This window comes from Protopterus annectens, chromosome 7.part0 (assembly GCF_019279795.1).
Source record: "Protopterus annectens isolate FY-2018-M chromosome 7.part0, PAN1.0, whole genome shotgun sequence".
In the NCBI taxonomy this organism is placed as follows: Eukaryota; Metazoa; Chordata; order Ceratodontiformes; family Protopteridae; genus Protopterus; species Protopterus annectens.
The window spans coordinates 1,961,945,417-1,961,961,392 of record NC_056739.1 but is presented as its reverse complement, the minus strand read 5'-3'; the positions used below and the strand labels follow the sequence as shown (position 1 = coordinate 1,961,961,392).

The window sequence follows — 15,976 nt, the reverse complement described above, 5'->3', positions numbered from 1 at the left end:
ATATTTTTCAACACTCTACTCTCGCTTCCCTTTTCTTTTCTCCTCTCTCCCTCTTCCCTTCCTCCCCCCTCTTCTCTTTTGATGAAATGATTGTGTGAGGTGTTTGGCAGTAACTTATATATCGCAGTTGCTCAGTTAAAAGAGAAAGCCCGAGCAACTGCAAAGTGTCTTGACTCTCTGAAAAGCCCGCGCTACACTAGGAGAGATTTTTGTCAACAGTTTGCTTTTCAAAATGCTGTATGTTTGAAATGTAACTTGTTTAACAGCAACTAATTTATATTCAATGAATACTGTGTATTTGTGCGTGTTCATGGTCAACCATAATTCTGTATTACAGCTTGGGTTAATAAATACTTTTCAATGTTTCAAACTGTTTACTCGGCTACTAATGCAGCTTAAACAAGCATTTTACCCTACAAAATAATCTGTTAGATAGTGAATACATCAGAGTTCATTGCAAGACTGTGACATTAACTTTATATTTGTTAGCCTGTCCTATTAAATAAATAAAGAAAAGAAAGGAAAGAGAGAAAACAATTCACACTGTTTATATGCTTGACATCTATGTTTCTGGAAACATAACCTGATTTATAGTGCCTTAAAACAAAAAGGAAACCATGAAGTGAAACAAACAATAGTAAATATATTAAAAGATAAATATAATTGTACATACATTTTTTTTCCTTTAAAAAGTCTCAGATCTTGGTAGATTCTTTGAGAGTAATTATAGATGCTGTGCTTTTGGATTCAGTCTTTTTTTTTTTTTTTCACATCAGTCCAGGCATTTATTTTTCCGGAGACCTTTTCAGTGAGGAAGAAGACCATCCATTTCTTTTGGGATAGTTATATTATTATTCTTGAGGAAAGTGAAGGCTTCCTATGAATTATTGAAAGTTTTCATTTCATTTGAGTAGAAAATTCTTATCTTTGCAGGGTAAACCAGTTAAGCTTTTATTTTGTTCTGCTTCAGTAGTTTCACAAGTGGCTATGCTTTTTTCCTCATTTCTAGTACTCTAGTAGAATAATCATTGTCAAATCTAATTTGATTTTGATTATATTTCAATGGACTTTTTCTCCATGCTGTTTTGAGGACTAGTTCTTTGTCAGTGTAGGATAAAAATTTTACTACTTAGATCTCGGTGCTGCAGAAGGTGAAGAAGAAATAGGTTTTCCTATAGCTCTGTATGCCATCTCTATGTCATTGAATAAACCACCTTTCAGATCTAAAATTTCAGGTAGCCAAGAGTTTAGAAACAAAATTATATCCTCACTGTCAGACCTCTCCGGTAGCCCAACAATTCTTATGTTTGTTCTCCAAGTCATCCACCTTATTAATAAGCCAGTTGTTGTGCTGCAATAAAGTTTCAGTTTGATTTTCTTCCTCCTTGAGTCTCCCTTCCATGTCTTCAATGTCTGTGATTTTTGTTTGCTGCTGCTGTAGTATTTCTCTTAAGTCATCAGTTTGTTTTTGACAACTTTCCTTAACATTTTCTAGATTATCTTTAAATCCATCCATTTTTAGAGATAGTTCATGTAGAGCAGAAGACATCAATTGGATTTTTTTCTTCAGGGTGATTTCTGAGTGAGTATTCTTTGAGTTGCTCATTTTCACAAAGTAAGATTTGTCTCCAGTATGTTTTGACAGGGAAATCTCTATGAAAATACTCAAAATGTACTGTGAAGTTAGTTCAGAGGTAGCTCAACAATATTTAGTAGTTTTTGTTTGAAAAAAATAGATATTTTCCTGTTTTTTAGGCTAATTTGTGGAGCTCCAAAAAAGTGCTGCCTTCAGTTGGCCATCTAGGCTTCACCCCCCCCCAGCAGTGTATTTTTGTAATCATAAACTCATATCATTATATCCGTCCACATATCATGTATTAATAACGGTGTACAGCTGTCTGCAGCATAACATTTTAAACCAGATACTTACTACCTCTTCTGTCTCTTTTGTCTTTCATAACCTTGTAAAGTTGTCATTTTCCAAATTTTTTTTTATCACTGAAATAGTTTTCAGCCCCCCTTCCTGAGAAGAGTTTTTCTCTTATCACAGAAGCTCATCTCTTCACAGTTAACTGAAGAAATGTCTTGGTTTCATATGCTGCACTGAGTAGTGCACTGAACTGTCTGTATTTGCTATATGCAGTAAGACAGTTACTGATGGAATGATTTGGTAGTGGTTACTGGAATTGCATACAAAATTAGTATTGTATTTTAGTAGCACTATGTGTAGTAAAGCTGAGGTGCAGTGCTGTTAGGTAGTAAATTGGTTACACATGAATGCCTGTGCGGAGCTAACTTGTAGTATTTAGGTCGCCCTCAGTAAGGAGTCTGATGCACAAAACCCCTGAAGGTGTTGAAGGTATACCTTAGGAATAGGAGTATGCCAGAAGTATTATTGAGATAAGTGGGTGAATGTCATTTCCAATCTCATCACACAAGACCTTGTATGACTGACTGCAGTTTTATTTTCATTGCAAAGCCAGGAATACATGCCCTTTTTAAGTGAAAACCGTGGTACTGGGCTTGATACTGTTCTTTCTGCATGTTGTACCCACTATTTCCATTTTTTATGTTTGTTTTACATTATTGCATGTCAGCTTGTCTGTTCTTGATGCACACGTCTTGATTTTTGTTTTAAGTAGGTTGCAAATGCACAAATAATCTTTTTGTTTATATCAGTTGACAGGCTCAGGGCTTCTTTGTAACTAAGTTTAGTTCCTTCAGTTTTTTTTTTTTTGCTTCCCCTTTTGATATTGCTTCCCACTGAGTTATCTTTATTGCTTTTGTTTTGAATTTGCATTTCTTTTTGCACGTACAATGCTAAGTGAATGAGCTTTAAATAATTTTAATATTTATTTTTATCAAACTTGTGTATGTTTGCCACACATTACCATTTATGCTCCTCTAATTAGCTATGTAATGAACTATCCAGTTAAATGCGCTTCATGCAAACATTTAGAAGTGTAACCTAGCAGAGAATAATACTTGCTTCTTAAATGGAAAGTGAAAGACTCCTAATATTTAATCTTATAATGATCCTTGTGTTTGTGTACATATAGGCAAGTGTTTGGTGATGCCTTCAAAACTGACTGGAGTGTTTGCCATATACCTGATGAAAATGTGGTTTCCCTTGTCTCTAGCTTGTCTTCTGTTGATTCTTTATTTTTTGCCATGTCATCTTTTTGGTACACCATTACAGTGTGAGACTTTCATTAAACTGAACAAAAGCATGCAAGAAAAACAGTTCTCAGTGTGGCAGATACACACAGTAAAATGGTTGCAGTTTATGGTCTGATTTCATTACATATTTGTTTTCTCTTAAACAGAAATAGTGACCGACTTGGAAATGGAGTATTGTATGCCTCAGTGAATCCGGAGTACTTCAGTGCCGCAGAAAGTAAGTGAAAATAGGAATTTATTTTTTTTGTTGCATATTTGTGAAGTGCATCTGGAAGCTGTAGTGAAGCATCTATGTTATTGGACTAGCAGGTAAACTGTGTATTCTTCCTATCTGTTGTTTTCTAACCCGTTTTGTGCAATAGCAGAATTTCACAGAATTCCAACTTTTTTACACCAGACATAATTGCTGGGCATCTTGAAGTGCTTGTAGTAATGAAATTCTTTGCTTTACTTTCATTTGGTACTAGTCACCAGTGTTCAGCTCATACTTTATACCTTTTTGTTGGATTTTTTCTAAAGATTTCTTATTTCTGATTGGCTCCTGGCTGAAGACTTAAAGGAGAATACAACTTCCTTTATTACTTTCTAGTTGTGAATACAGCCTTACTAATAATATGTAAAACCCAAAAAGGTTGTGTCGAGCTCTCTGGAGTTAGGACTTAACTGACCTGGTGCAAGTCTCATTATAATGGGTTCTCTCCTGGCCCATCCCTTTCAGTGGTGTGCTGCCGCTTGTTCTTTTTAGAACATAAAAATGGAGAATTGGAGGACCCTCATGTGTAGCATCTTTCTGAAAAGGGAAGCGTTCAGTAATCACTCCATGGGGCCATCAAAGCTTTATAGAGTTGCCAAGGATGGGCAGTATAGGATGCCAGAAGTCCGTGACAACAGTGGATAAAAAAGTAGTCATTGAAGGTTTTTTTGTTTTTTTTTTTTTTTTTTTTTTTTTTATAATCTCAAAATAGTCTTTGAAGATGTTTCACATTTTGACTTGATAATTATGTTAATGTCATTGCATAAACCATTATGCATTTCTTTCCATTTTAACAGAGTAAGTTGTATCTGGCCAATGAATTATTACTTTGAATGTAGATGCTGTGTATCACATGAAGTTTGAGGTCAAGTCTATGTTTATTTGAATACCAGAGGAAAGTTGTAAACATCCTACTTAATTCTTTGATAGGACGTTTGCTTACCATTAAGTATGTGCTTTGAGTTTTGTATAATGCTTTAGGCATTAATATCATTTTGATTAGGTTCACCCTCTCTTCAAATATAAAATGTATTTTATTCCAATTTACAGTTATATCTTTTAAATCTTTGATAATGTTTTCATAATTAGCTTGAATAATGTATTCTGGGTTTTTAGGTAATGTAATTCCTAAGTAGTTTAATATTGTGCAATCTCAGTTATATGTATTTAAATCTAATATAGATTGATTTTACTTTTGATTTCTTAATATTTGCATTGCTCCCATTAAATTTTAGCGTAGAAATCATTGTGAATATTTTACTGAGTTATCTACATAACATTGTGAATATTTTACTGAGTTATCTACATATTCAAATAATAAAATAACCTTGGTTAAGGTTAATACTTCATCAGCAAGTAACATTTTGAATAACAACCACTCTGCACTTTTTTGTATGGGAGAGTTAGCCAATAGTTGCATTGCTTAAAGCAAATAAGTGAGGTGAAAAGGAGCATCTTTTAGTTCCTTTACATATATCACTTCAGAATTGCATCCTGCTTTTAAAGATGACTTTTAAGCAATTATATAATTTATTATACAATGATCTGAAAACAAAATACTTCCAAATCCGTATATAAGTGCTTTTGGTTTATAAAATCAAAAGCTTTTTTTTATGTCTAAAGTAACTTCTGCCATTTCATTTTTATTAATATTTGCATAAGCGATTAATTTTTATTAATATTTGCATAAGCGATTAATATTCACATTCTTTTACTGCTGTCCTGTGTTTTCTTCTTAATAATAAATACTGTTTGGGCCTCATCTATTAGAGTTGCTGACACTAGTTTTAGTGTGTTATACAAGATAAACATAAATGTTGATCTTTATTTAGTAATGAAATTGGCCATTAAAGGAATTGTCAAGTATATGTCCAAGAAGGTGAGATGATATTTTCATTTTGCAGTTTTTAAAATAAAGCAACATTTTCAGAAATATTTTGTAAATCTCAACAGCTATTTCATTTGTACACATAGCTTAATTGCCTTTTTTTTTATTTGTCCATTTTTTTCTAAATTAGCAATAGATTTTCAAAGATTTCTAATATTTCCATGTTCATCTATATCTTCTTTTCTTTTTTATAGGTGTGATAATATCTTTTTAATTGCCACTAAAATATAATCTGTATCTATAACATTTCTGTTGCTTCCTGAAATCTTAATATGCTTTACTTCATTGGATCTAGACATACTTGCTAGTCTGTGTAGGCTCTTAGGAGCTACCATTCGCAAATGTAATTTAACTTTATCTAGAGATATTGCTATTTTGTGGTTTAAAATAAGTTGATATGGGTTCATCGGTCAGTACTAGGCTGTTGATACAGAGGGTCATTAGCAGCCTAACCACAATATCCCAAATCATAGGTACCCATTGACATGACTAATTTATACCTAGTTTTGACCCCTTTCAATGAAGGCTTGATGGGTCAGACATGGGATGTATTTACAGTTGCCCATCCATTTCCATGTTACACTTAGATGATCAGGTAGGTATTTTGCTTTACATCTAAATGAAGTCAGTGCCATAAAAGAGAGAGTCTCTGAGATATTTATCTCGTCAGCAATTCCTGTTTATATTTTGGTGGAAGTTAAGAGGTCTTGAGCTGGTTTGAGGGTGTTGCGTGTTATGCGGATGTGCAGGAGGTTGCATAAGACTGGATCCTTCATGGCTTTTGTAGGGGAGACCAAGGTAATCTCTTAAGTGTCTGTAGGAAACCAAAAAGTGAGAGAGATTACTTTAAGGTAGTTTGAGCAGCTCAAGGGAGTCATGTCCTTGATTAGATAAGTGAGGAAATGCTGCAGTCTTTCAACCTGGCTGATATGTTTAGGCAGGTACATACCAAAGAGGCTGTTATACTGCAGTGTGGGCCTAATGAGGTAGGAGTAAAGAGGGATGATAACTTCCTTACATCTGAAAAGAAATACCTCTGGTGATTATTCTGGCAAGGGAAAAGTATTTCCTAACAACAATGGATAAATGGTAATCAAAGGGGATAGTTCATTGCCAATGAAAGTGTCCAAATCCAAAATGAATGAATCAACTTTCAAAACTTATGTCATATGTTTATAAGTGTTTAGTTTTGTCTAAGGATGCAGTGCTGCATTTTTTGGCATTTAGTATTGGGCTGTGGTCCAGGCACCCTTACTGGTGTGGGTTAGTACCTCCTGAAGAATTTGTAAGTCGGAAGCTTTGTCAGCTATAAGTTCTTAATGTCAGCTATAACATCAGAGGAGGAGTAAATATCAAAGAGAAGTGATCCTAGGACCGATACATAGAGGATGCCACTAGTAGCTACTGTTTTTGAAGAAAGTGTGCTTCCCGCACTGGTGTACTGCGTTTTGTCTTGGGTAGTTTGATATCCAGCTGATAAAGTAGAGCTTCACCTTTAGTTTAACTTGTTGTGATAATGCCAAAATGTGGGATTGTATCCAAGGTCAAAGTAGGTAATATAAACCATTTTGCCCAGGTTTAGTGAGTCATTTATATGTTCAGAGAAGCCTGGCAGGTTCAGAAATTTTTTATTTAAGGCCTTATCAAACTAAAAAAAAAAAAAAAAAATAGTTCCTCCGTTTTGAATGTTTTAAGTTAGCAACATTTAAGTTGTCTTGCATTTTAATCCGTTCATTTAGTTATTTGTTTAGACTGTGGTGGTGCAGCGGTTAGCATTATCACCTCACAGCAAGAGGTTCTCCCGTTCGATTCTCGGCTGGAGCGCCTTCTGTGTGGAGTCTGCATGTCCTCCCCACGGTTGAGTGACGTTTAAAAGACGTGCATGTAGGTGCGTGCATGAATGAGTGTGCCTCCTTTGAAGGTTGGGCATCAGGCTGGCAACTCGACACCGTAAAAATCCACTGCCAATCATTAGCGGACTGGAGTTCTGCTGTGGCGACCCCTAACTGGGAAAAGCTGAAAGACGAACAACAACATTTAGCTATTTGTTTATTACAGTGCCAACTGGTTTATTTTACCATATTGATGTGGTTTAAGAGAGTCTCAAAGGGTAACCATTTGAAATGTTGGGATCTGCTAGAGCAAGTCTTGAAGCATGTGGACTGAATGGTCAAAAAAAGACTTGCATATATTATATAAGCTAGAGATTACCATTTCTCTGAATATTCCCTTTTCTTTACTTACCAAATCCTTATTTTTTTTTACATTTCTTCATATGAAAGGAAAATCTATTAATATTTATTAGTCTTTTGCAGGTTAGTCTGCATTTTGTTCATATAAAGGATAAAAATTAAAAGAAAAATCTAGCAAGGCTAGACTTTCCACTGTGTGATTCCTTAACCCTCTTGTATTATAAGCAACATGGAATGTATGCAAGCGATCCTTCAAGGACATTAGGCGTTTCAGCTAAATGGCAATTCTTAATGTGTGTAACTTTTTTTTTTCTTTTTAAGTGTACTTATGGACAAATTCAGGCCAGCAAAACCAAATACCATTAGCAGTTAACTTGCATGCATGTTTCAGCCTTGTTACGGCATCATCAGCACAGTATAAGTGGAATGGTTGGCTAACCCTTAGAAACCCAGGGTTGTCTTACCTAGCTGATGTCCATAATCATTAGGGTTTCTGCAAAATATCCCAACCAACAAACTAAAACCATGAGTAAAAAAGTCACACAGACAAACCAATCAGTAAAAACTAAAAGAAAATTCTAGCAAGGCTAGACTTTCCACTGTGTGATTCCTTAAACCTCTTGTATTACAGGCAACATGGGATAAATGCAAATGACCCTTCGACATCACTTTAACTGAATCACTCTTTGTACTTAAATCATTTAAAATGCATATTCTGTCAGTACATGTTTGAGTACCAAAGACATGAGTGGCGAGAAAAAAAAAATCTGCTTCTGCAGATTTGTCTAGATCTTTTAAGTTGATTAGCCTTGTCCAATTTGAAAGAACTTTAGTAGAGGTTCATATGCCAGAGTCTCTGTTTGTGGTAGTCTTTCTTATCAAAAACAGAATTAGTGACATCCCAGAATAAGAATACCCTTCAAATCATTAGGCAATATATCAGAATATTTTTGCAACTTTAGGTTTGAGTCTTGGTTCCCAGTACACACAAGCTAGTGTAATAAGTGTGTTTTGATATTGGTTAACTTTGCAAATATTCTGTTAGTGTAACTATACAAATGTACAACTTTAAAATAGTAGCTTTATTTCTCCATAAAATTGTGAATCCAGTTTCCTCTTTAAAAGGGGAACTTTGTAGAATTATACAGTCTTTAAGTCTAGATTTTTGCATGTGCTTCTCTAATAAATGTGTATCTTGCAAAAGTGTACTTTTCTTTTATTAATTTTAGCATATTGAAGCAAGCTTCCTTGTTCATAACCAGTATTCAGACCATAAACATATCGAATTGCATTGCCATGTTTGTAGTGGGATATCCCAAAACTAATGTTATGAGCAGTTTTGTTTTCAAATTATATAATTTTATTTATTTGCGATACTATGTGATAGTTTATTATATGCATGAAGTAGTCTCTTCAAGTTTTTTCTTTAGAAAATAAGTAGTAATCGTAATGTTGTAGGTTAGATTTTCACTTAAATTTTACGAATTTTAATGTCTCAAGTCAGTAAGCTCTGTGCTGTCTTATGTTGATTTAAATTCTATTGATTAGTTCCCCAAAGTGTGGGAATGTTAACAAAGCAACTCTGAAATTATGCAGTGGGGAATACCTAAGTGTAAGGCAGCTATAGCTGGGGGGGGGGACTCGCACAGTATTTGTAATAGGTTTTGGACAGGTCTGTTTTGGTTTGCAGGACTTTACAGCAGTTGAATTTGTTATAAAGTATCTGTATTAATATTATAAAGGGAAGAAGTAAAAAACATGGATCTGAAAAGTGATGATAGGAAGTATATTGATGATAAAATTCACGGAGTACAGTAAATAATGACAGGAACAAGTCAAAGAAATGTACCAGATAAAGGAGAAGTTAAAGAAGACTTGCAAAATAAGGACCAGCATGAGTAAAATAATGGTCATCTGAACTGTGAGGGGAAGAATACAGTGAAAAGCAGATCGGAGCAAAGGTGGTTCTGTGAACACATAGAACAGAAAGGTGCTGTGTAAGTAAACACTGTACTACAGTGAAGAAATGATTCTGAAAGAACTAAAATGCATAATGCACAAAAAAATGGGCATGACGAGAATTCCTCAGCGTTATGGAAAAAAGTGAAAGGGCTGAACTCTGAAATAGAGTTCATTTTTTTATGATAGGAAGGTGGGTGAGGTACCAGGCAACGGAAATCACTTCTCATTTCTAGAAGGAACTGAAAAACATTGTCATTGATGAAGTAAATCTTTCACATACCAATATCCTGGAAGTCCTTTGCTGTTAACTTCCTTTCTTCAGAAAGCATCAAATAGTCTATTAATATGGAGCAAGACAGGAGGCAGCAGTATATTTTGCACCAAAGTAGTTGTTGGCTATACAAAAGGGGCTCCAAAGCTCTGGCTCCTTTCTCTGTTTCAGCAGACCATTTTATAGAACATTTTCCAGTTATACTATGTAGAAGTGTATTGCAATACAGAAGTTATTTTTACAATATGCGCCGAAAGATTGTTCAGTAGAATTTTACATGTTCCACGAGTCTTATCCTCAGCAGCTTATAACTTGCTGAGGATAAGACTCGTGGAACATGTAAGATTGTTCAGTAAAATTTTACATGTTCCATGAGTCTTATCCTCAGCAGCTTATAACTTGCTGTTTATTTTTACCCCTGATTTGTAAAATAAAACAAAAAACAGTGCATTATTTACCTAGTTCAATAAGACGCATGATTTTCAGCATATTTCAGGTATGGGTTATCATGGATTCATATCATGCCACAGAATTTGGATAGATTTGTTTTTAATGATTATAATAGTATGTAGTTGAATTATGAGTTACTCATACTGTGTCTGAATTTGGTACAGTTTGTTAATGGCCATTTAAATGAAGCCCACTCACTTGAAAGTTGTAGATCGCGTGAACCCAGATTAATGTTCATTATTGCTTTGCACCATAGCCCTGATATCCATCTAGCTGTTATAGTTAATTACCTGGTCTCTGGCCTTGGAGTAGTTTGTAATCTGTACCAATCTGGACCTCTTTGATCTGTTTCAGTATACCACTATGGTTATTGTCTGTTCTTTATTATGGTATTTAACACAGACTCACATCTGAGTACACATAAGCTGAGTAGCCTAGGCAGAATATTGGCTGGCCAGCAGGATCCAGAGGGCTACAACAAACAGATTACACCCTACGCTATGTGTTTTTTAGTGAAATGCTACATTAAGTATCACAATCTGCCTGTTTTAAATCTTCATACTGAAGTTGTGGATGGAGTACTGATTTTAATGCTCATTTGCAGCTGTGCTAGAAATGTTGCATCAGAGCTTATAAATGAGATGAGCATTTAAGCTGCAGTGGGATAAATTCAGTGGGATTTGTTAAAGATTGACAGAATGACTTTATGGCAGCCTAGAAGAAATTAGTAAACTGCAGAGTCATAAACCTAGGAAATAAAAATGCACAGAAAAGAGCAGGCACATAGTTGGAGGAAGATGTTTTTAACAAAAATGGGATGAGACATTTGGAAACACAAATCCAAATGCCTTGAAAGTAAGGAGACTGTGTGAGGAGGCAGTGTGGAGAAGGGTAAGGCAGTACTTGGGGCACATGTGCTAAATGTAGTGGACCACTATGGGCAGTAAGTCAGGACTCAAGCAAATAGTCCACATGTCCTTTGATCCCACTACATGGAATAATTTGTGCTTGCTTTGTAGGTGTGGCCAGACATTTATATCAGACTACATTGCTATTTTGTAGTGGGAATTCCCTGTTTGTATACCGTCTTGTTAATTGAGGGATCACTCGTATTTTTACTGTAGTTAGAGTGTGGTATCTCTGAAGTAGTCTCAGATTGATGGTAGATCTTATTTGCCATTTGAGTATCTTATCAAATGGAAGGCTCATCCAGCAGCAAATTTTCATAATTTGCTAGATTGGATGGATTGATTGTTCTTGTAGTTATGTCTGCAGAAGGCTTTCTGGGAGACCTCATTCAATGTCCTCTTCCGTTCATGATTAACAGAACCAGCATTTGCTGGCATTTTATTTTTTTCTTAGGAAAGTAACATTGCTATGTACATAAATATTATTATTAAGGGTTTAGAAATACTTTCTGAACTTAAATATGTGGTCAGTAAATTGGTAAGAAAGGTAGAAGATTCCTTTGTATATGTTCTCCTTGAACTGTTATCACCTTTTACAATCCTGCTGTCTTTGCAAGGACTTCGACTATTCTTTCCTTTCATGGGAAGGACTCACAGGGATTCGACTAACCTGGAAGAACCAACATAAATAAATCTAAAAATAACTACTTAGTTTTGTTTTCTTCATGTAGCAAATACTATCATTGTTATTGTTCCCCCGTTAAGCATCCTTCCAATCTGTATCAAGGTGGGAAATTTCTGAGTCCAGGTAGTATACCCCTCTCACTCAGATGTGTAGTCTTCAGCTGTCACAAAGATGCCTTTCCTTGCTGGGTCTCTTGCTCCTTTTTCTTATAGGTAGAGGCTTCCTAGCCCATCCAGTACTGCTCTCCTTGTGGTAGGGGATGCAACAAAGGCTACATGGTGTCCTGTCTGCTAACCAACATGTCATGGGACTGCTACCACACTGGATGTTGTTGAAATTTAATTTCTTTCATTGAATGGCATTAAGTTAGTTGTTGGTTCCTGTCTCTTCATCTAATGTTCTACCACTGTTAGAGAACTGGATTGTCAAAAATTTGACTGAATCAGGAGTCGTCGTCATCATCATCATCAGCAGTCAATACTTCCTGCTTTTAATGACATATAAGGTTCCTTTCAAGCCATACCATGAAATTCCTTGAGGTGTTCGCCAGTAGTAACTCTCATAAAAATGTAGCTGCCAAGTGTGGAGTCACTGTTACTGGTAGGGTCTTCTGAAGAAAAACATCTGCTTTTCTTTGATTTTTTTTTTTTAAGAGTAGATAAAACAGGCAGCAAGTGTTTACCTGCTTTCCTTTAGTGTTCTCCTCCATTTGAAGGTGTGTTTCAAGTGTTCCTCTGTCTCCTGCAATGTACCAGGTTTATGTCACCCCTTTATGAAGGAAGCAGCAAAAGCATACCTGTGAATTGTAGACTAGCGTGTCTGACCTCAGTAATATGAAAGGTAATGGAGAAATTTCTCAGGGAGAGGCAAGCAGGATCACTTGGGTGCAGACAGCTGCTGAATAGAAATTGGATGATTTTTTGTTGCCAATGGCAGTTTGCCACTCATTGATCCAGTTCTGTGACCGTGTTGCTGCTGAATATGATCTTGCTGGGCATGAGTAGTTGGATTCAGTAAGGCATATGAGGTTGCTAAGAAAGCTTCAAGGGCTAGGAGTGAAAAAGGAACTGCGATGACTGAAAGAATGGCTGGAAGGTACCACTGCAGGTACAGTAAGGAGAATGGCTTGATATATGATGCTGCCATAAGGAATGATCCTGTTCATTATGTACACTTTGGACACCATTGAAAACAAAGTCAACCTGTTTTCATTTCATTTCAAGGTAGGGTTTATGTTTAAAGGTGAAGTGGTAGGGGAGAACCTTTCAACAGCCCATATTTTGGTAGAATGCTTTTATTCTTGCTTTACATTTTTAGCCTGTTCCTCATCCCCTGTTTCTAGCAAATCCTTGAAGACTGACATCACTAAATGATGGCAGACATTAGAGTTTCAGAATTCATATCCTTCAGAAAATTCATGCTAGTGCAAAACCTATTACTTTCTAAGTTTATAAGAGCAATGTTGAAATTTTGTTTCTAATTCTGTTCCTTTTTTGCCTCCCCCACACCATTTTTTGGCTTTGTCCAGATTTTCTGTGCTAAGAAGTTGAGAGGTTATGTAAGGAACCTTTAGAGATTGGATTGCTGTGCAAACAATGGATTCTAAGATTTAAGTACAGGGTACTACATCTTAGACATAGTACAAAATAAAATATAGACTATGGATGGTGGTTGAAAGTGGTATTTATAGAGCAGGAGAAACTTCAGTGAGTGGTGGTAGCTGTAGCCAGACCTTGAGGTGGGCAGTGAAAAGGCTACAACTAAGGCCAACAGGATACCCGCGTCCATCGTGATAGGAATAATCTCCAGGGGCAGAGGATTCATCCCATTGCCCTGTTTAAGATGATGGTAAGGCCTCATATATGTTATACTGAGTGTTTCTATAGTATACTAAAAAAAGAAATATTTTTTTTCAGGAAATACAGAAGAAGACCATAATAGCAAAGATGGTATGGACTATGAGGGAAGGTTAGGATAATTTAATAACCTTCTGTGAATACTTGGAGTGGGAATTAATCTGTTGCAGAAAATCATTAATAAAAGGTTTGCGGGAACGGAATGCAGGAGGAATAATGGATCATAATCTGTAAAGAAATCCATGCGGTCGAGTGGCCTCCGAAAGACATGCGTGAAGGGCGTGCCTTCGCTGTAGGTTGGGCATCGGGCTGGCAACTCAGCACCATAAAAAGCGACTGCCAATCATTAGCGGACCGGAGTTCCACTGTGGTGACCCCTAACCGGGAAAAGCCGAAAAAACAAACAATCTGTAAAGAAATGGAGCAAGTTATATCCCCAGAACTAAGATAGTATTCTTCCACAGAGGGAGCAGTTGGTGCTTGCATGATTTGGGGAGTGTGACTCCAGAGCCTTTGTGGGGAGGGAGGGCTCACTAGTCTGAAGGAGGTAGCAGCGAATAGCCAGCTGGACTCTTGAGGACAGACTAGCTTGACACAGTTTGTCCTTCTTTGAACAGCTGAATGCAATAACCAGTGGCACTTTACCACATAAATATTTCTTAACAGTAGCCTCTTAAAATTAAAGGATGTGTATTAGGATGAAGGAAGAGAATGTCACATTACTTAAAAAAAGAACTAATTAAAAAATAAAGAAAGGTAAGTTTTTAAGTCAAAATTGCTGCACAAAGACAACTGTATGGTGACAGGATCACTTACAACATTGCGAATGTTCATAATGTATTGACTATAGTGATAAGTGTGAACTGGAGGTTTCCTGTGTGGTGAAGTTTCCCATGATATCTGTCTAGTGTTTTGTTATATTATCTCACTCAAGCCTTTAACACCATTTTTGTATACTCCCACTTCACACCCATAGCTCCTTATAACATCCAGACCTTTTTTTTGGGTCTGGCTTCTCTAACCAAGTCACTTCTCAACTAATTTATAGCAGTATTAGAAAGTGCAAAGAGTTATTAACAAAATCACACTAAGATAGTTAATTTAGGATGTTGTCCAATAGAAATTAATCAATTAATGTTTCCCTTTTTCATATGTTTGTATTTATGTTCAGATTTTTAGAGCTGAGAGCCCTACATGTTGTTGTGGGATATGGTGTGAAATGCCATGGTGGGTGACAGAAAGATTCATTGTCAAATTCCATTTGTATCACATTATACCCGAGATATTGCTGTTTGTTAATAATTATGAAAATAAACACTATTTCCATTTGTACTAAAAATATTTCAGAAGTCAAGTGAGTTAAAAACTGCTGCAAGACAGATAAAAAACATAGATGGTGTTGAAGAAAACTGTCTTTGATATTCAGTTTTATTTATATTGTTAGTTATACAATTAAGCATATGTTTTCATATTTCTGTAAATATCTCAGTAAACATGCACTCGAGGAATTTCGTGTTGCCATGTGAAATATTATGTCTGGTTAACAAAAATGTTCTACCAGTATATGTCTAGGTAGTATAGTTTCCATGACATGAAAATTTGTGAAAGTGTAACAAAAATATAATTTGGGGTTTGTGTGCATTATAATAAATTACAGTTTTTATGGAAAAGACTATGAATGCACTGGCTATTATCATTACTCACTGATAACATTGCTGTTTGTATGGCTTTAAAAACTTGTCAACAAAATGTTTTGCATTTGTTTATTTTGTCCTTTTTAAGTTTATTTTTAAGAAATTGCTCTGGAATGCAAGGTATCTGTAGACTGCTAGAGGTGTGGCATTCCACACCTCATAGGCATTAATGAGTTAAAAAAGTAAGAAAACTGAGTTGAACAAGATACTCCAGCCATATTACCATCAAGTATTTAGTTAATGACAAGAAGAAAGAAATGTATTCTAATTAAGGAATGTACATCAGACTGCATTCAGACCACAGTAAAAGAGGAAAGAGATTATTTAAGAACATAAAGTATTGCTCGCAAGAGAATAGTTTTCTTTCTTCCATTGTATGGTTAGGAGGACCTGGGAAAATGGTAGTTAACTAATAATCAGGTGCGTGTTTTGTTTTTAAATAAAACAAAATGCCAGCACTCAGAGGCAATATGTTTTATTCCTTCTCTTCCTTCATATTTTGTTTTGTCAAAGGTTGGTTGGTTGTGCCGTGTACCGGTCGTACTTGCTAGCTTTTCTTGAGGGGTTGTTTTTAAATATGTCATAAATAAAATAGCATCTTACTAAGTTTTACCTTACTTGGTATTTTTCTGCAGCA

The 15,976-nt window shown here is 35.7% G+C and overlaps 1 protein-coding gene across 1 annotated transcript in view; it reads left to right on the top strand.

Moving 5' to 3' along the window:
- The window catches only part of IGF1R (insulin like growth factor 1 receptor), a 1,987,642-nt gene that overhangs the window by 1,734,104 nt on the left and 237,562 nt on the right, over positions 1-15,976 (top strand). Inside the window, exon 15 of the mRNA XM_044078384.1 lies at positions 3,327-3,397. Coding sequence (XP_043934319.1) covers positions 3,327-3,397 — 71 coding nt within the window. The remainder of the gene's footprint in view (positions 1-3,326; positions 3,398-15,976) is intronic.